Here is a 20671-nt window from a genome sequence, read left to right as displayed (position 1 = left end):
CTGCTACTCTGGACCTCAGTTCTCCTTGGCTCCCTCAGTTTCCCTAGCTCAGTTCGTGGGATGCTTGCCGAAATCAGAGCACAGAAAGCAAGTCCAGGGCCTTCCGCTGTCCTCTTTGATGGCGACTCCCTCCCTCTCTACTAGACCCAGGCGTCTTGGAATGGAGTCCACTTCCCCGCTAGGCTCCGAACACTGTGGAGCAGCTCCGGATGCCGGGCCGCGACCCCGGGCCACGTGCTTGGGCAAACCTGTGGCGGGTCAGCGTGGGAGGCCGAGGTGACCCGAAGGTGATCCCGAGGTGGGCGGGGCACCGGAGCTCGCTCTCGCGAGACTTCGTCGCGGGGGCGCGGAGCTGGCGGAGAGGACGCGGCGGGCGGCGCTTCCTCCACCGCTCGGTTTCCAGTCCGCCGAGCTAGCCGAATCCAGGTCTTCCATTTCCGCCCGCCGGTCCGCTGGCCGCTGGAAGTAGCGAAGCCGAAGAAGTCGCGGCCGCCCCGCCGCCGGCGCGCGTCCTCCTCCCGCCCTTGCTTTTCCTCTGATTCAGGCCCGCCGCCCCAAGCTTCGCTCTGCCGAGCCCGCAGCCCACGCCGCGGCCGACATGAGCTTCTTGTTGTAAGTAGCCCGGTCGCGCCGGCTTTGTTCCGCCGCCCCCTGGGCCCGACCTCCGAAGGCCCCGACCTCCATGTGCTGCCCGGCCCTGCCTTTTAGTCTTCCTGATGTTGCCCGGCCCTGCCTCTCTGTCCTGGTGTTGCCCGGCCCTGCCTCCCCGTCCTCCTGGTGTTGCCCGGCCCTGCCTCCCCGTTCTCCTGGTGTTGCCCGGCCCTGCCTCCCCGTCCTCCTGATGCTGTCCCGGGACCTGCCTCTCTGTCCTCCTGATGCTGTCCCGGGACCTGCCTCTCTGTCCTGGTGCTGTCAGGGGGCGGGGAGCGTGCTGCCTCCTTGCCCTCCTGTTCTGACGGGGTGCCCTGCCTCCCTATCCTTCTGGCGCTGAAGTGGGCCCTGCCTCCCCATCCTCCTGGTGCTGAAGGGGGCCCTGCCTCCCTGTTCTCCTGGTGCTGTCGGGCCTCTGCCTTCTCATCCTTCTGGTGCTGCTGTCTGGGCCGTGCTTCTCAGTCCTCTATGCTACCTGGGCCATGGACTCCAGCGTTCTTGTCTGCATTTCTCTACCCAGCTTGGTTTTCGCTTCTCTGCCCTGTTTGTTCTGTCTCTGTCTTTTTGTCTCTTTCTCTCGATATAGAAGTGTGTGTGTGTTTGCAAGCTCACCTCCCACATGTATGTGCATCTGTGTATTTCCACGATTACCTCCACTCTCCTGACTGTCATCCAACGCTTGCCAGGTCTCTGGCTCAGTGCCAGCTGCCCATCGCTGTTTTCCGAGTCTCAAGCCTGGAAGATGGATTGTTCTTATCTGGCTACTTCAGACCCCTTTAACATCTTTGTCAGGTCTTAGGATTGAGAAACTGAGAGCCAAGTTCCATAGAGGTGATTTCAAAGCAGGGCTGCTTGAGGGCCTGGGACTTGAGCACCCTGCTTCTTGCAATGCTTTCTTGATTTGTAGAGGTCATATTTTTTCATTTACCTTCCAGATAGGACGTGGGTTATTAATGTGCCCAGGATTATTAATTCAGGTCCTGAACTGTAGTTCTCCAGTGGTTTGTGAGTTAATGCTCCAGCCTTGCAGTTAATGCTGGGCATCATTCTGCTCACCATGTATTTCAGACCAGTTTGAGGGAAACGTGGGGATCAAGGCACACAAATAAGACAGCAAGGGTTTAGAACTTCAGGTCCTTGAGGTTACACTGAAGAGTAACTCTTTTGAAAGCTTTCTCAGAGTCACCCAGGTCCTTGGAAAGCTAATTTAAAACCAAAATAAAAACAGACCCTCCAGGACTGTAATCCACCTCATAAATGCTACTTTATTGTTGTGGAGCAAACAATTCAGCCATGCCTTTCTCTTCAGATTTTCTTTCCTACCCCCATAGTTTTAGCCATTTCATGGTAGCACCCCTATTTTCACATGTTCATATTTAGGGTACCATTTCCTTTAGGGTTTTGGGGCAAAGCTGAACATGACAAAAGTCTCTCCCTGGACACATTTTTCTCCTAGGCACAGGGTCTGGCTTGTGTCAACCTGCCTGACAACATTTGAACTCAATAGTAAATTTATCCTGGCTGATCCTGAGTTTGTCAGGAGTAGAGGAGAGAAACCCGGTGGCCTATGTAGTAAGTTGTCTGTCTCATAGTTTACCTTTAGTCAGCATACCCAAGCCTCCCATGCTGAGTGTTCTGTATTCAAGAATGTAAAAGCTGTAAAATCGCAGCATGGATGGTTGGTGCTGACAGGCATGTGTCTTTTGGAACTCAGAAGCTAACATGGCTGACGTGTAGGAGGGCCATATTTGGCTGAAACCGGGTGATTGGGAAGGGGTCAGTGCTGCTTCCTGAATACAATGTAATAGTGTCCTGTTTTTATGTGCCGCTGTATTAGGTGCAGACATGGGGTAGATTAGTTCATTTTTAACTGATGAATATTAGTTATGTAAGACTGTTGCTATAACTAATATGATCATTTAGATAGTTTGTACTATTTGGGGAACACTTTTTCTAGCAAGATCACAGATAGAAAGCTTTCTCAGGTAAGAATTGCCCTTAACATACTCTCAACACGTTTTACCTATTAGTTTAGCAAAACAAAAATGTTAATGTGGAGGGAGCCAGGCATGGTGGCACATGACTTTAATCCTAGCATTTTAGAGGCAGATTCAGGTGGATCTCTGAGTTCCAGGCCAGCCAGGTCTACTTAGAGAGTTCCAGGCCAACCAGGGCTAATAGTGAGACTCTGACTAAAAAAGAAACAAAAATTTAATCTGGCAATTTTTATTTGATAGTATATTATACAGGGGAAGCAGAGAAAGAAAAATTAAGAGTTAAGTATAGATATCCTCTGGTTCTTGAAACCTTTTTGGGAAGATTACTGTAAGAGGAAATGGGCTGGTGAGAGATAGGATAGGACAGGATGAGTCATCTGAGAAGGAAAGCTTTAGTGATCACAGACCCCACAACCTTACTGTGCTCTAGCACTAGCACAGACACCGAGTATACTTAGGCTAAGATAGACGCGCTTCCTGCCTAGTGGAGTTTATGTCTCCCTCAGTGACCACACGGATTAAATGTCAGTAAGTTAGTGTGGGAGAAGAAGAGACGTGCTGTGGAACAAAGGAAGGCAGGCTAAAGAACTCTTGCTCGGGACTGGAGGCAGGTTAAGGGCAGTCCTGGTAGGCACACAGCTCTCCAGAGTGATACTTTTGCATAACTTTTGTACAGATGCTCAGGGTAAATTTTACTTGCATTGTGTGAAAAGGCTGAGCTAAACTGGTTGTTTGTACATTGACCTCTGCGTATCTGCAGATTAATGTGAACTCCCAGATGGTGAGTATAGGAACTGGATAAACACTTCAATTGACTTCGTAGACCCAGTTCCTCAAATGCCTATACGGAGAGTCTGGGTGCTCCAGAGACAGTAGACCACGTATTAGTCATCTCTAATGGGCAGAGTGCACTCAGAAGGCCCCGAAGCCTAGGAAGCAGTTTGTTCTAGGTTGGTTTCCAGGAGGTTTATGAAAACAATTGGGTGCTATTTAGTGAAAGGTAAGCGTTCTCTAAGAAAGAAAGGAGGAAATAGTACATTTTACTTCTCAGCAAATGGGCTCTTCAAAGTTCACTATTTTACTAGAGAGACAAAAAACACAATTACCTACCAACTGAGGATTGTGGTCCCATCTTTGGAAAACAGATTTCTTTACTAAGGTTTTTGTGGTTGTTGGTGGTAGGTTCTCTTTCTCTATGTATAATTTATGTATGTAAAATGCAGAGGAATTAGAATAAAAGTGATTCTTGGTAATTAGTCATTAAAAACTATGTTGTGTTCTTTTTGTTTCTAGCATTTTAAGAGTCTTTTGAGAAGTAATGAAAAAATGAAAGTTATTTTCTGACTTAAGACTTTTGATAGAGTTAAAATAATGTAGTTAACTATGGTTAGGGAAATGAATGAATATTAGTCATTCTATTTCTATACAGGAGGAACCGAAGTGGTTTGGAAGTGGAAGGGAGAAAGGAAGGAACTATGTATTAGATACTGTTTGGATACCTTCCATCTTTCCATTGTAACAGTAACAGTGTAAGAAAAAAGACCCAGCCTTTTGTTTGTTTGCTTTTCTTTGTTTGTTTTGTTTTGTTTTGTTTCAAAAGAGGGTTTCTCTGTGTAGCCCTGGCTGTTCTGGAACTCCCTCTGTTGACCAGGCTGGCATGGACCTCAGAGATCCATCTGGGATTAAAGGTGTGCACCACCTCTGCCCTGCTGAGATCCAGAATTTTATTTCAGTTCACATTCATGTGTTTTTCTCTCTTGTCCTCTTTTCTGTGTCTAACCCACCATCCCTATTTTTCACTTTTAAGCAAATGCGTTAGCTGATTTTAGTCCATTACTATTTTCCTCTATCACAAGTTAATTAATAGCAAAATTGGTGAATTTTTAGTGTGAGCCAGGTACTGGGTACTTTAAAAGTTTATTCATTTTTATTTTATGTATGTTAATGTTTTGCTTGTCTTTTTGTGAACCATGCACATGGAGTGCCTTTGGAGGCCAGAAGAGGGCATTGGATCCCCTGAAACCAGAGTTACAGATGGATGGGTACTGTGAACTGAACGTGGGTTTTCTGGGAGACCTATAAGTGTACTTAGCTGCTGAACCATTTCTCCAGCCTGGGCACTCAGTACTTTAGAGAACTTAGTTAAATGACTATCAGGAATCTAACTTTTTAGATAGGGAAACTGGCACAAAAAACGTTATGTACTCAATATAAGGTATAATTGATTTGTCTGGATCTAGGGATATGATCCTATACTGTCTTGTAGGTAATTGATTCAATGACATGTTTATGTTTATATCTGTCCTCCCCCACCCCTCATGCTGGCCAGGGCTCCTGTTGGCTAAGAAGGTGTGCTATCAGTGATCTAATCCTTAGTTCATATAACATGTACTTTTTTTTTTAAAACATTTATTTATTATGAATACGTCATACAGCTTTCTGCCTGCATGTATGCCTGCAGGCCAGAAGAGGGCACCAGACCTGATTATAGATGGTTGTGAGCCACCATGTGGTTGCTGAGAATTGAACTCAGGACCTCTGGAAGAGCAGACAGTGCTCTTAACCTCTGAGCCATCTCTCCAGCCCTAACATGTACTTTTAAAAGATGGTTTTCAAGTCAAAGCTGTTTCCAGAATAGTCTCTGTTAGCAGGTAGTACTATGTTTGTACTGGTAGAGTCCTTTTCTAGGGCTTTGTCACTAACACAACAGGAAGACAAAGGAGAAACTTTAAAACAATATTATAACTCATTCTTACATTAGTATTAAATTAGTTTACTGGAGATATTACAAAACAAGAGAAGAAAGAAAACAATGATCGTCATGCTGGTCCATGTCTGTAATCTTCAGGAAGCAGGAGGACTCCAGTTTGAGACCAGCCTGTGATAGACACATAGTGAGACCTTGCCTCAAAAAGTCAGAGAATATAATTTACCACTAGAGCTTCCCAGATAACTATAGTTTGTATTTTTGGTATAACTTTGCAAGTATTTTCTGTCACATTATACAAACTGTAATTTGTCACCAATAAATAAATGATCCTTCCCATATGTAGACATGTCAGTTTCTTTGTGACGGTGCATATAGACTTTTGGGCCAGTGAAATGGCTCAGCTGGTCAAAGGGTATACATGCAAGCCTGATGGCCAGAGTTTGAGGGACCCACACAAGATCATGGTCCCCAAAACAGCCCCTTTATCAAATTAACCTTTCAGGGAATATTGCTGCCCATGTTCAAACTATAGCACTAATGAATGTAAGACTTTTTATAATATCTCTGATTCCATAGTAAGCTGTAAAATAATCAGAAAAAATTAATTAGAATTCTAGTAATTATTATAATAATTACATTTTATAACACTAATTACAAATTTCAGCTGTAAAATCTATCCTTTTGCTGAATTAACATTTTATTTTAGCCAGGCATGGTGCTGCAAGCCTTTAATCTCAGTACTTGGGAGGCAGAGGGAGGTGAATCACTGAGTTTGAGGCTAGCCTGGTTTGCAGAGTGATTTCTAGAACAGCCAAGGCTATACAGAGAAACCTTGTCTTAAAAACCAAAATCAAAAACTTTTCTTATTTTATAAGTTTTCTATCTTTAAAAAGACTATTCAAAGATTTTACAGATGTTCCTTACCTAGAGATCCTATCAGTAACTTTAACATCTCAGAGTAGCACACACACACACACACACACACAGTGAGGTAGACACATATACACAGGTAGACACACACAGGTGGACAGACACACATGAACAGACACACACACACACAGATAGGACACACATAGAGTTCTTTCAGTCCCCTGTAGTGTTGGAGATGAAACCCAGGGCTTGATCAAGAAGCTCAGTTGCTAGCCCCACAGTTTTTTTTTTTTTTTTTTTGTTCTTTTTTTTCGGAGCTGGGGACCGAACCCAGGGCCTTGCGCTTCCTAGGTAAGCGCTCTACCACTGAGCTAAATCCCCAGCCCCTAGCCCCACAGTTTTTTTAACTAAAATATTTCTTCAGTTTTCTTTCATGACCTTTACCCTTTGAGGCCATTTCTGTAGAATGTCCGTCACTTTTAGTTTCTCTGTTTTCTTATGCACATAGGTTATGTGTATGGGGTAGAAGTGTCACTGAAGTAGTGCTTGGTTTTTGTTTTTTATGGCATCTGATCACATTTGTCTAATACTGTGTATTTTGTCTATTACTGGTGTGTGGTGTCTCCCCCAACCCCCGCCCCCCAGATTTCTCTAGCCCTTGATGTCCTGGAACTTACTCTGTAGACCAGGCTAGCCTCATATTTAGAGATCTGCCTGCCTCTGCTTCCCAAGTGTGGTTGAAGGTGTGAGCCACCCTTATTATTACTGGTGGTCTTAATTTTGGTGTTTAAGTTGTCTACCAGGATCCTTCGCTGTTATTTTTCCTTTCTGTTCCTCCTTGTAATTAGTATTTTGTGTAAATATTCTGATTCTATGTAACTGGTTCTGTCCTCATTCTAGTTTTAACTCATTCCCTTTAGTGTCCTAGCTTGTGTATGTGTGTGTGTGTGCGTGTGTGTGCGCGCGCGCGCGCGCGTGCGTGTGTGTCCTAGCTTTTTATCTAAATTATTTTTATAATGATTTCAAGAGTTCTAATTCTCTCATCACCTACAAATTTATGTAGGGTTTAATGTAAGGAAACTTAGTTTGTATTAAGATAGGGATGTTTGGGGGCTGGAGAGATGGCTCAGAGGTTAGGAGCACTGACTGTTCTTCTAGAGGTCCTAGTTCAATCCCAGCAACCACATGGTGGCTCACAACCATCTATAATGGGATCCGATGCTGTCTTTTGGAGAGAGTGACGGTGTACTCACATACTTAAAATAAATAAATCTTAAAAAAAAAAAAGATAGGGATTTTGTTCCTTTAAAGTTGATAATTGAAGTGTGATCACCAGTGTGGAGCTGTATGCGTATTGGAAGGTAGGGCTGTGGAGTTAAGAGAGGCCTGAGCAGCCTTGCTTGTCCCTTTGCCCTTCAGCCCTATGAGGAGGCTGCTGCTGTTTTGGTTACTATGAAATTGTTCCTCCTTTACTCAGTCTAAGGTAATAAAAGGGCTGGGGTGTAACTTTGGAGTTTTCCACCTGGCCTCTTTGTGCACAGAAATAACAACTCTGAGCTTTAGTCATATCTGAATAAATGCGTAGGCCATAAGCTTTGGCTTGTTCCTGGCTAGCCTGTTTGTAACTTATTTAACTTGTTTGTTCTATGTTATGTCTTCCACACAGCTAGTTACCTCTCCTCAGGTTAATGCAACTGTCTCCTCCAGAGTTTGGAATGAATCTCCCTCCAGAATCCTTTCTCTCTCCTGGATGTTCCACCTTCTAATTCTGCCTCAGCTCATTGGCCATAGGCTTTTTTTTTTTTCCCTCTATACATTTCCCCCTTTTACTCCAAAAAAAGGTTCTTTATCTTACATAATAAATTATATACCGGGGGTTGGGGATTTAGCTCAGTGGTAGAGTGCTTGCCTATCAGGCGCAAGGCCCTGGGTTCGGTCCCCAGCTCTGAAAAAAAAAAAAAAAAGGAAAGTAGGGCTTACACCTAGTATTAATGCTGCTTCCTGTTGTGCTGGCAAGGGGTGTGAAATTATTGTGATGGTAAGTAAACGAAGAAAAGTCCAGAATTCTCAAAAAAAAAAAACCAAAAAAACAAAAAAAACCCAAATAAATTATATACCATAAGAACACTTATGAAAACCATGAGGTAAAAACACTATGAAAACCATGAGGTAAGAATTAGATTCACAATGTCCAGTCTGTGTGTATTTGACAACTTTGGAAAAAAATGTTCTACTGTCTATCCTGTCTTGGTGAGTTAGAGTTCTGTACTTAGATCATTTTCTTTCAGAACTTGTATAGACCTTCACTGTGAAGCAGGAGTTATGAAGCACTTGCCTACCTTGTCCTTACAAAGCTTGGCAGTTGACTTCCCTGTATTTCACTTGTCTATCCAGTTGGACAGCATATTGTCAGTCATTGAAGCAAGGGCAGTTTTTTGCTTAGTGGCCAACTTGTCACATTTGAAGCAAACTCTATGTGGAATTTCTTCAATGCTCATCATCTTCTTTGAAGAAAAATGGGGATGCTGCCAGGAGCAGACCGGTCTCATTGTCAAAAATGCCTTTTGTTTTATAAAACATCTTTAAGTGCCATTTCCTGTGGATCTGTGAGGATTTTGAAGACCATCTGTCTACCCATAGTATATCCGAATTGTTTGTTTCTAGCTATTATCTGTTCAACTTTGAAAACATCTTACTGTGGGCTGGAGAGGTGGCTCAGCAATTAAGAGCACTGAGGACCAGGGTTCAATTCCCAGCACCCACTTGACAGTTCACAACTGTATGCAACTCCAGTTCCAGAGGATCTGACACCCTCACACAGACATGCATGCAAGCAAAACACCAATATACAAATAAATAAATAAATAAATAAATAAATAAATAAATAAATCCTTTAAAAAAAAAGAAAACATCTTATTGTAATTAAATAGACTAGTATCTACTTAACAATGAGTTTGGTTGTCTGACTACTAACTTGCATTTCTTACTCATCCTGAACGGTTTGTAATAGCAGATTTCAAAAGAACTAGAACTTAATATTGCATAGGTACAATGCCTTAAATAGCTGAAACATAATACATAGTATGGTATAACAATATATAATTCTAAATCTTTATCAGTATACAAAGTCCATACTAATATAAACAATATAACTTTAATTTTGTATCAATATACAAAGATCTATAAGAATTATGGCTAGTTGTAGCTCTATTGTTTTCAGAGTAGATTCAATAAACTACCCTTTATTCCTATAACCCCCCACTCCCAATACTAGATAGGAGAGAAGAAAGGATAGAGTCCCCCCTCATTGTGTTTCTTCCCTGTCCAAGACCACATAACAACTTGTAACCACCCCCTTAAACAACAGCAAACATCCATCATTGAATGATCCAAAACCATCCACCTCCACCTCTTGGGAATGGGGGTGCTGTTCTCTTGAAATTTTTTTCTGCTGCCTGGGGTTATCATTTTCTTTGAGTCCCTCCACTCCCAAATTTGGGATATTGGCCAGTTTTTTTTTTTTTTTAAATTAGATATATTTCTTTACTTACATTTCAAATGTTATTCCCTTTCCCGGTTTCCTGTCCATAAGCCCCCCATCCCCTCCCCTCTCCATATGGGTATTCCCCCTATCCATCCACTTTACTGCCCCCCCCCAATATTCCCCTGCACTGGGGGTCCAACCTTGGCAAGATCAAGGGCTTCCCCTTCCACTGGTGCTCCGACAAGGCTATTCTCTGCTACATATGCAGTTGGAGTCCTGGGTCAGTCCATGTATACTCTTTCGGAAGTGGTTTAGTCCATGAAAGCTCTGGTTGGTTGGCATTGTTGTTTTTAATGGGGTTTCAAGGTCCTTCACCTCTTTCAATACTTCCTCTAATTCCCCCCAAGGGGATCCTGTTCTCAGTTCGGTGCTAGCATTGCTGCTAGCATTGACCTCTGTATTGGACATGCTCTGGATGTATCTCTCAGGAGAGAGCTATATCCAGTCCCTTTCAGCATGCATTTTCTAGCTTCATCAATCTTACCTACTTTTGGTGACTGTATATATATGGGCCACATGTAGGGCAGGCTCTGAGTCACTGCTCTAAACTTTGCTTCCGCATCCCTTCCTATGGATATTTTTCCCCTTTTAAGAAGGATTGGCCAGTCTTAAGAAAGTTAGCTGTAACATTTGTTGTCCAGTCTCTGCATGCTGAGAAAGTTCAGGGCTTAATTGAAGTTCTTGCTGGAAAAATATGTGGTGCTGGACGATGTAGCTAGCCATTTGATGAGCCGGCTAATCAGGTGGTCTGAGTCTGGGTAGCAGGATGCTGGGATAAATATGCCTCAGCATCCAGCATCCTTCTAGCATCCTTGAGATGAATCTTTTCAGGGTTGCTATTTTGGTTATTTTTCTCTGGGAACATATAAACTTTTTACAGGTAATACACATTTCTGTAATGACATTATGTATGGAATGTGCAGTGTGCATAGTTTAGCTAAAGATAATTTTCTGTGCTTGTTTGAGCAAGTAAGGCATCTGTCTTTCTTTATAAGTTAGTTTGAATTATAACTGTAATATAAATTTCTATTTTTGCCATTTGAAAGGGTGGCATGATGATAAGTCTTGAGGATTCTGTAGCCAACAATATTTATTGGCTATCCATAGCTGAAGTTCTCACTGCAGACATTTTAACGTCTTAGGCAGCCTCAGAGTTGTTCCCAGGGAGAGGGATTAGCAAATCATGTTTGTGTGTAACACACACACACACACACACACACACACACACACACACATTCATGAATAAAGCTTAGGCCATAAATTTTGGCTTGTTCCCTGACTAGCTCATAACTTATATAACCTGTAAACATAAGATATTCTATGTTTTCTACATAGTTCGTTACCTCTTTTCAGGTTTATGTGACTCTAGAGTTTGGGGTGAATCTCCCTCCTGCCTGGCTCTTTCCCAGAACCCTCCCCTCCCCCTTCCCTCTTGGATCTCCCATCTCCTGTTTCTTGCGTCAGCTGATTGGCCATAGGCTTTCTTTTTAATTGGCAGGTGATGCTTCTGTATCGTTCACAAGAGATTCTCCTTACACTGGGGAGGTGGTCTGGTGGATCTGAGTCCAAGTCTCTAGCAGTCACCCCTGTAAAACCTAGCTCTGGGGGCGGGGAAGTATGGAGATGGCTGGGGCTCTCTGGCTACCCAGCCTAGGGGATGATGCTGAAAGTGATGTAATAGGACAACTGATCCTCCTGTGGTCTCTGCACGTGCACACCCACACACACTTGTGCTTGCTTGCATACACCATGTATACCCAAACATAAGACATTCTAGAAGGGGATGGCATCTTAATATTCTTCAGTCACTTAGGGTCTGAATCTGCTATTACTAACGGTGGTGGTGCTCAGATTGTCCCAGTTTTGGTTGCTGACAGTCCTGTTCATGCTAGTTTCTGTGTCCTTTTCACTTATGATCACCTCTTTTTTGAAATACATCTACACTTTTTTTTTTTAAGATTTATTTATTTATTTTATGTACAGCATTCTGCCTGCATATGTGACTGCAGGCCAGAAGAGGGCACCAGATCTCATTACAGATGGTTGTGAGCCACCATGTGGTTGCTGGGAATTGAACTCATGACCTCTGGAAGAGCAGTCAGTGCTCTTAACCACTGAGCCATCTCTCCAGCCCCACATCCACACTTTTTGACACAAGCTGTTCTGGGGTTACCTTACACTTCCTTTACCTCAGCTTTGGATCTGGCCAGTTCCCTGAGGGCTTTGATTCCATTCAGTGGAGAATAGTATTTAGAAAACAAAAATAGATGCCATATACACCTACTGCTATACATGTCTTGCTGTTCCTAAGTCATTTCCCTGGATACTGCTAGAACATAGATACCCATACAAATGCATGTCCATTAAAAACATCTGTATATATCTATGTATTATATGAGTTTGCAGCACTCAGGCCTGTAAAACAGGGTTCCTTCTAGCCTCCCCCGTTGTTCACTTTCTAAAAATCTGTCTTCCAGTTGTCCTCATTTACTTATTTGCTACCTAGTGGGGTTTTGTTTCTGTTTTGACTTGTCTTAGTTACTTCCTGTGGCCTGGCACCAGGTATTGTGCAGCTGCCCCAGGTGATTGCCCCGTACCCTTGTGAGCGCCTATGGTAGATATCTAAGGAATGAAAGCAGTGTGAGATTCCATAAGTATGGTATTTGTGCATCTAGGTAATGAAGTTTGTGTTTAGTAACAATTCTCAGGAAATACTGGGGGAACTAAAGATTCTGGGTTTATAAAAAGTTTCATTCCATAAATTATAGTTAGGTACAACAATGATATGAATATTGCAGCATTTTGATAGCTGTTGGAGGCTTATTTTTTTTTTAACAATTTTCAGCATTTCCAATAAATAATAGATAATTTCTGTACTTTTATTATATTATGTATTAATGGTACTCTGGTTTTTCTGAGATTGGAAACTAAGAGCAAGACTTTGAAGGAAAGTAAATGTATGGCATTATTTGGAAAATCTCATAGGTAAATAGCCTTATTGCTAGTTTTTGTATTGTTGTTGTTGTTATTATTATTATTATTATACATTATTTTGTTTTGTAATTCAGAGGTCCTGGAGTTTACTATGAAGCCTAGGTTAGGTTCAAACTTGTAGATGTATGCCACCTCACCCAGCTTCTTTACTTTTAAGATTTACATATTTGCATGCTGGCGTTTTGGTTGTAAGTATGTATGTGCAACTTGTATGAGGCAGTGCTCATAAGTCAGAAAGGACATCAGATCCCGGCCCTGAAGTCACTGATGGTTGTGAGCTGCCTAATAGTTTGCTGGGAATCAACCATGAGCTCTTTGGAAATAAGTGCTCTTACCCAACCAGGAGCTCACTTTCCTCAGCCTTGTACTGCTGTTTCTAAGAGAAGGTTAAATAATCTTCTGCTGTTACTTGTTTGAACTGTCTGCCCAAGTTCTTTTCCTTAATTTGAAACTATTAGATATTATGTTTTTATGTATATGTTCTTTACAGTCTTTGTGGAAGTAGAGTAGCAAGGTAAAGCCATAGCAGTGTAAAAAAAAGAATAAGTAGAAATGGTAGGGGTAAAAGTGTTGAAAGACATTTTTCTGTTATATTGGTATTTTACTTTAGGTAAGAAAATACCAGCCAGTCATGTACCCTTAGGAGAGAATGACTTGAGCCCAGGAATCAGTGATCAGCCTGGACAGCATAGAAGATAGAGTGGGGTTTTTGTTTGTTGTTTGTTTGCACCCCCGCTCCCGTACATATGCTAACATTTTGAGACAGGGTTTCTTTATGTAGCCCTGGCTGTTCTGGAACTCGCTCTGTAGACCATGCAGGCTTAGAACTCACTGGGCTACAGAGATCCATCTGCTTCTGCCTCAAGTGCTGGGATTAAAGGTGTGTACTACCACCACCCAGTAAGACCAGTCTTAAAGCACAGAGAACTACAACAAAGCCACTCATGGTTTTGGCTAATAAATCTCCTTCAGGAATCCTGAACAGTCAAGCAATAGACCTCAAAATAATTTTCAAAATGTATAGTTTGCTCTTCTCTGACTAAAAAGTGCTAAGAGTCTAGAATAACAGAGCAAATTGAGTTTTTGGTGAAGAAGGGATAGTGGAAATGGAGTTAGTCTTGTGAGTAGAGACTATTACCACAGGATGCTTTTAACAACTATTTCAGGAGTAAATCTAATGCTGTGGCAAAGAAATTCTCTTAAGAACATGAAGGTCATGTTTTTGCTTATTGCTATAAAATAGATACAAATTGTTCCTTTCAAAAAAAATTGCCCCTTTCATGAAGGTGATAGTATAATATCTTTGCTATTCCTAAATCTATTGAGTAGGTACATTTAATGCACGTGTACTTATTGGGGGGGGGCACCTGGTATGGAAACCAGAGGTTGACTTTTTGTGTCATTCTCAGTCATGTTGCTCAGTTTCTTAGTAACTGTATTGTTGAGTTTAATTCTTTTATGGTATTGGTTTTCTTGAAGTATTTGGTGATTTAGGGGTTGTCTTAGAGTTTTATTGCTATGAAGCGGTACCATGACCAATGCCACTCTTATGAAGGCAAACATTTCATTGGGGCTAGCTTATAGTTTGAGAAGTTTAGTCCATTATCACCATGGTGGGAAGTATGGCAGCATGCAAGTGGATGTGGTGCTTGAGGAGCCGAGAACTCTACATCTTGGTCCTGAGGCAGTCAGTAAGAGATTATCTTCTGCACTGAGCAGAGCCTGAGCATAGGAGACCTCACCTGTGTAGGAGCCTGCCTGCACAGTGACACACTTCCTCCAACAAGACCTCACCTCCTGATGGTGCCACTCCTGTCTAAGCTTTCACACACAGTGAGTCTTTGGCAGCCATTCTTAGTGCAACAAAGGTGTTGTCTCTTTCTTTGAGTTTGATAATTTGGATGGTTTGATTTTTTTAGTGAATGCAGTCTTTTACAGGAGCTTTCCTGTGGTAATAGTAGGAGATGAACAGATACATGCATGCATGTGGAAACTAGACTTTGGGTATGTTCCTCAAGCACATACTATTCTTTGAGGCAGATTCCTGCTGAATTTGGAGCTCATTGATATGAACTCTAGGGATTCTCTTGCCTCTTAAGTCTAGAATTATAATATAGGTATGCAACCCCTTCTCTCCCTTTTTTTAAAATAGGGGAACTAGATACTGAATTCAGGTCCTGAAATTTGTGTAGCAGACACTTTACCAATTGAGCTGTCTTTCTAGCCCTGAGCGCATCAATTTTTTTTCTTTTCTTTTTTTTTTTTCCAGAGCTGGGGACTGAACCCAGGGCCTTGTGCTTGCTAGGCAAGCACTCTACCACTGAGCTAAATCCCCAACCCCCCAATTTTTTATTCTTATCAAAAATCCTCAATTTCTGGTCTGCTGAAAGTGTTCTTTCTTGTTTTCCAGCCATGTTAATTTCCTAACCTTTCCTACAGTAACAATAATAGCAATATTACTTATCAATAACAACAAGTTTAGGCAAACTATAGCAGATATGCAGATATGTTTGTACATATTACCATCCTTTTAAAAGTCAAGATGATCTTTTGTACAAAGAGATATTTGTTTTATGTGTGCCTGAGGCTGTGTATGTGCATGTCTATGCAGGAACCCATTTGGTTAGAAAGATGTTGACTGCTCTGGAACTGGAGTTACAGACTGTTAGCCGCAGTGTGGATGGTCAGACTGGGATTAATAACAATAAGTGTCCTAAACTGCCGGGCCATCTCTCCAGCTCCAACGTGATGTTTTTGATGTTGGCTTTTATCTTTGAGCTTTTTTCCTAGAGCACATTCTCTTTTGACAGTTTCAGACACGTAGGAGCCTTTCTAGAAGCATGAGTCTGTTTGCAGATTTTAAGGAGAAATAAAACTTTTCAGTATTATCTCACTATTAAGCATTTTCACTTTTGGCCCAGGTTTTGATTTTCTTTTCTGGCAGAGTGTGGTGTTGAGTACTTTTGTTAGATATGTGAGGAAAGGAGGCATAATTAGGTTGGGATTGGTTTTTTTTCTTTGTTTTTTCTAGATAGGGTTTTTCTGTAACACTGGCTGTCTTTGAACTTGCTTTGTAGATCAGGCTGCTCTTGAACCCAGAGATTCTCTTGCCTCTGTCTCCTGAGTGCTGGGACTGAAGGTTTATTACCAAGTAAAGATACTGCTCTTAAAATATACCTTCTATACTTCTTCATCGTAAATAACCTTGTATCATTTATTGAATGGCTCTACTAAAGTGTGATTATAAAAGGAAATTGCTAGAAATAATTGTGCAGAAAGGCACTGAGTAGTAAGAGGATTGGGTAAGGGAACTCAACTCTGGTGCTGAGGAGTGAACGCAGGCCCTGGTGATGTCAGATACAGGCTCCACTCTACTCTTTCTTTGGTCCCCAAAATGGACTTTAGAAATTTCAACCTGGGCTCTTTATTTTATAACTTTTGTGATTTTGGGCAAATTATGTAAACATTTTAAGACTCAAATTTATATTATAAAATATGAAATTGGCACTGTATATGAGAGTTATAAAGACTGAACTAGTACATGTAAAATATTTAGTCACAAAGCTTGTGAGGAGGTTTTAGTTACTGTTAATCTTTACCATTACTATCCTGTTTAGGAGTTCCCAGCCTGAGGCTGAGTAGAACTATTAACCAAGTCATATGGAGGAGGTCCTTATAGGAATGCCAGTTTTGTACTTAAAACAGAGCAAAGAAAACTTTTAGTAAGTAGAATACTTCCTTGGGGTTCAGAAATAAGACAGACCTTGTTATTGTGACTGTACACTAAGGGAGCTAAAACAGTAATGCGAAGATATTTCAAGGTAATATATTATTGAGTTCTGGATTTTCCATTTAAAAGTCTTTGTGGTCAGAGTAAATCATTTCACCTTGAAGAAATGAGACTGCTGATATTAATTGATGATGGTTAATTGGCTTCTGATTTTCTATAAAATGGCACATCTTTGGTGTCAAAATATACAGGTATCTTCTTGTTCACTGCAGTAGCTCCTGGTTTGATCTCCCTGTAAGGATCTTCCCCTTACTTCTCCTATCTTCAGCCTTAAGAGTCCAATGTAGAAAAAATTCAACTTTGTTAATTGTTGAGCAGCAAATGTTGAAATGAAAGGTTATGATAGCAAAAATGGCTTGTGGGAAACAACATAGGTGTCCCTTTGAGAGCTAATACATTCTTTATGATCTCAAGAGACAGAAGATGATGCTGGAACTTTAAAAAGGGAGATCAGAAGGTGCAGGTGTGCTCAGCTCAGATGGAGTGTTTAGACAAACTGCACCGCCGTGCTCGACAGCTGGGTTCAGGAAAAGCAGTCCTGAATACTCTGCGTGTTTATTTGACAGTAATAGCCTCAGAGAAGTAGTGTGAACTATTAACATAATGCCCCTTGTTAGTACCTTGTTAGTACCTGTGTTGTTAAGGGTCTAAATTCTCTGTAGGTATGGTGCTGTGATGGGAACTAAAAACAGGGATTTTCAGTCAAAGACTTGCTCTTCTACTAGAGTGTTAATTAGATTTTCGAAGAGTGTAACTTGTTTGTGGGGAAAAAAAAGCACTATAAAATTCAATACTTACATATGTTCTATGGCACAGCCATCCTAAGAAATGTTTCATGTACACATTGAATCCTGTTACACTGTTACTTGCAGAAGCAAGAGTGGGAAAGAACCTAAGTCAGTAGATAGCTGATGAAGTTGTTTGTTGTCTGTCCATTGACGCTTCAGAAGGAATCCCTTAACACACAGGACCCACCTGGACTTTGAAAGTTTGAATTACTTGAGGATTGGAAACAGAGAGCAGAGTGTTAACCAGGCAATGGCATACACCTTTAATCTCTGTGCTCAGGAGGCAGCGGAACGTTGGTCTCTGAGTTCAAGGCCAGTGTAGGCCACAAGTGAATCCCAGTGTAGCCATGGCTACAAAGAGAAATCCTGTCTCGAGTAGTAAAAACACCCCCCCCCCCAGAGAGAGAGAGAGAGAGAGAGAGAGAGAGAGAGAGCGAGCGCGTGAGCACATGAAAGTGATTTGCAGAGAGCTAAAAAACATATCCTCTCTAAATTGTATTTTTTTTTTAAATAAGTCATTTTCTAGAGTCTGGAAAAAAAAAACAAAAAAGTTTTGGTTTGTTTTTAAGTGTGTGTGTGTTTTGCCTGTATTTGTATCTATGTACCACTTGTGCTTGGTGTGTGTGGAGGCCAGAAGAAGGCGTCTGATTCCTTGGATCTGGAATTACAGACCTGGGTGTCAGTGCTGGGAAGTGAACCTGGGTCGTCTGCAGGAGCGCTCAGTGCTCATAATTACTGGACTATCCCTCAAACCCCAAGTTGTGGTTTCTGAAGGGCCAGAAGAAGAAACTGGCAACTGAGGAGACAGGAACTTGTTCTGAGAGCACTTTAGCTGTGGTGCGGGTGAGCATGGGAGTGCGCACAGATGCAAGCAGAGTGCACTGTGTATGACTGTCTCTGAACCATGTATGCAAACAGTTGTTTGCACACTAAGGCTGTGCTTTCCCCATGTAGTCTAGGCAGCTGAGGATCAGGTTGGGGTTTGACTCTAGCTCATGGTGGCCTTTGGATCACCATGTCTTTCTTTATTACTATGAGTTATTTAAGTTCAGGAAAAGGAAAGACAGTGAAGCCTGCTAACAGTGAATTGCATAGTACTTTACAGTTTCAAAAGCCTTTTCCCATATGGCTTTATATTGTTCCATGACACAGAATTGGTGGTACTTTGTAATATCAGGCCTTTATAATTGAAGAAAGAAAACAACTACAAAATTCAGGCTCTGAGAATTTGCCTGAGAAAATAGCTAATAAATTGATGGTGTTGAGCTACAAAATGAAGTCCTAGGGCACAGGAAGCTGAACCTTAGGCAGAAGTAAGCTAGAATGACATCATGTTTCAAAAAAACCAAATTAGTACAAAAACACAATAACTAACATATGTGAAAGCTGATATTCTGTAACATCAAAACCAGATTCTTTTTTCTAATGAAGTGTAAGATTTTATGTAGTAGATTTTAGTTTGGTGAAAATCAGCTCTTAGAAGAGACTGATCCATAGAGAACCTCCTGAAGGAAGAGAGGTGTGGTTGGCAGATGGCTTTGAGTTGCCAATGAGACCCAGACACTCCTATTGAGACAACCCTTGTCAGAGCTGTCCATCTGGTTTATTCTAACTTGTATTGATCTGAGCCAAGTGCTTAAGGAGAGTGTAATGGGCTGCCTCAGTACTTGACCTACAGGAGTTCTGAGGAGAGCTGTTTTCATACTCAATCAACAGAGAGATTAGGGAGAATACCCTCTTGTAAAGTATAGTGGTGAAGTATATTACTGACACTAAATTTCCACGAGAAGACCCAGGGATGTAACTCAGTGGTCCAACACTTACCTCAGCTTTGTGGGAAACCCTGAGAAAAACAATGATGAAGAAACAATGAGGCAAAAAGGAAGAAATGAAATAAACATTGAGTTTGAAAACTATATATATATATTTAAATATATTTTATATAATATAAAATTATATTATAAAATTATGTAACATTAAATACATAATTTTAGAGCTGTTTGGAGAGGGTTTTTTGGGTGGAGGGTGTCTTTCAAGACAGGGTTTTCCTGTGTGTAGCCCTTGCTGTCCTGGAACTCACTCTGTAGACCAGCCTGGCCTTGAATTCACAGAGATCCACCTGCTTCTGCCTCCCAAGTGCTGGGATAAAGGTGTGTGGTTAGAGATTTTGGTGTTTAATGCATTCAACTGAAGAAAAGAATAAATGCTTCAGTGTGTTCTACACCTTGTGAGAGCATTGGGAGGCCACTGAGTGGTTCTCAGAGGAGAAGTGACATCTACTTATTAATGTTTTAAAAGAGATCCCTTAGCTGAGTAAAGACAGGAGGAAGATGTGTTCAGAGTTGAGAACTACGAATTTAATTTTAATTAAACACTCAAGAGACAACATTTAAATGAGAATGTCAGTAGAATAATAGCACTACTTGAGTTGGGTGTTTGGGCTGGTTGGTAGACTTTTAGCTTACTTCAGGTTCCTTGGTGGTTCTAATGTACAGGTAGGGTCAAGAGCACAGCCGTACCTTGGGGAAAGAGGGAAGGGATGTGGAGTTTAAACTTCAGAGAAAGGGTTGAGGATTGAAAAGCCATGGGACCCATAATGTTTTATTGCTCTGTGTTCTCTTAAGGTTTCTGTTTTCATCTTCATATATTCAAGTGGCTGAATGTTTTTTGTTTGTTTGCTTTTGTGGTGAGGTTTCTCTCTGTAGTCTTGGCTATTCTAGAACTCACTGTATAACCAGGCTAACCTTGAACTCTGAGAGATCCACCTACCTCTGCTTCCTGAGAGATAAGCTTCCTGAGGCCTAAAGTTGTCCACCACTGCACTCTGCTGTTAATCTTTTAAAACTGCTTCTAAAAACACGCACGCATGCACGCACGCTTGTTCCTTTGTATCCACTAGTGATTGGGTTCAGGATCCTGCAAAGATTATAAAGTTGTTATAGAATGTTAGGATTGTTGCATATATACCATATTTACCTTCTTAGGACTTTTAAACTCATGCTTTGTTTACTCCCAAACTGTTATACTGTTATACTCTGTTTAGGATAACAGCAGAACATTGTATATGTTTGAAAAGACATATTTCCCCAAGTATTTTCAGTTTTTGTTTGATTAGCTCTACAAATGTTCACTCATGGAGGACTGACTGTCTTATGTGTATGTTACGTATACTACATTACATGTATATGTATATATTCTGAAATTTGAGCACCTCAGTCATACTAACTACCTGTTTACCCAGAATTCCTTCTGCATTAAGGTTGATTGCAAATGCTTCCCATAATTGGGTAGAGAAACATTGAGCTTCTTTTCCCCTTGCTCCTGGAT

At 41.5% G+C, this 20671-nt stretch overlaps 1 protein-coding gene across 1 annotated transcript in view; it reads left to right on the top strand.

Moving 5' to 3' along the window:
• The first annotated feature begins 346 nt into the window (after window positions 1-346).
• Window positions 347-20671, top strand: part of Mob1b (MOB kinase activator 1B) — a 32742-nt gene continuing 12417 nt past the window's right edge. Inside the window, 1 exon segment of the mRNA NM_001108357.1 lies at window positions 347-612. Coding sequence (NP_001101827.1) covers window positions 599-612 — 14 coding nt within the window. The 5' untranslated portion in view covers window positions 347-598.

Source organism: Rattus norvegicus, chromosome 14, assembly GCF_021556685.1.
Source record: "Rattus norvegicus strain SHRSP/BbbUtx chromosome 14, alternate assembly SHRSP_T2T, whole genome shotgun sequence".
Lineage (NCBI taxonomy): Eukaryota > Metazoa > Chordata > Mammalia > Rodentia > Muridae > Rattus > Rattus norvegicus.
The sequence above is the reverse complement of the archived record's forward strand: the minus strand, read 5'-3'. Positions and strand labels throughout refer to the sequence as shown.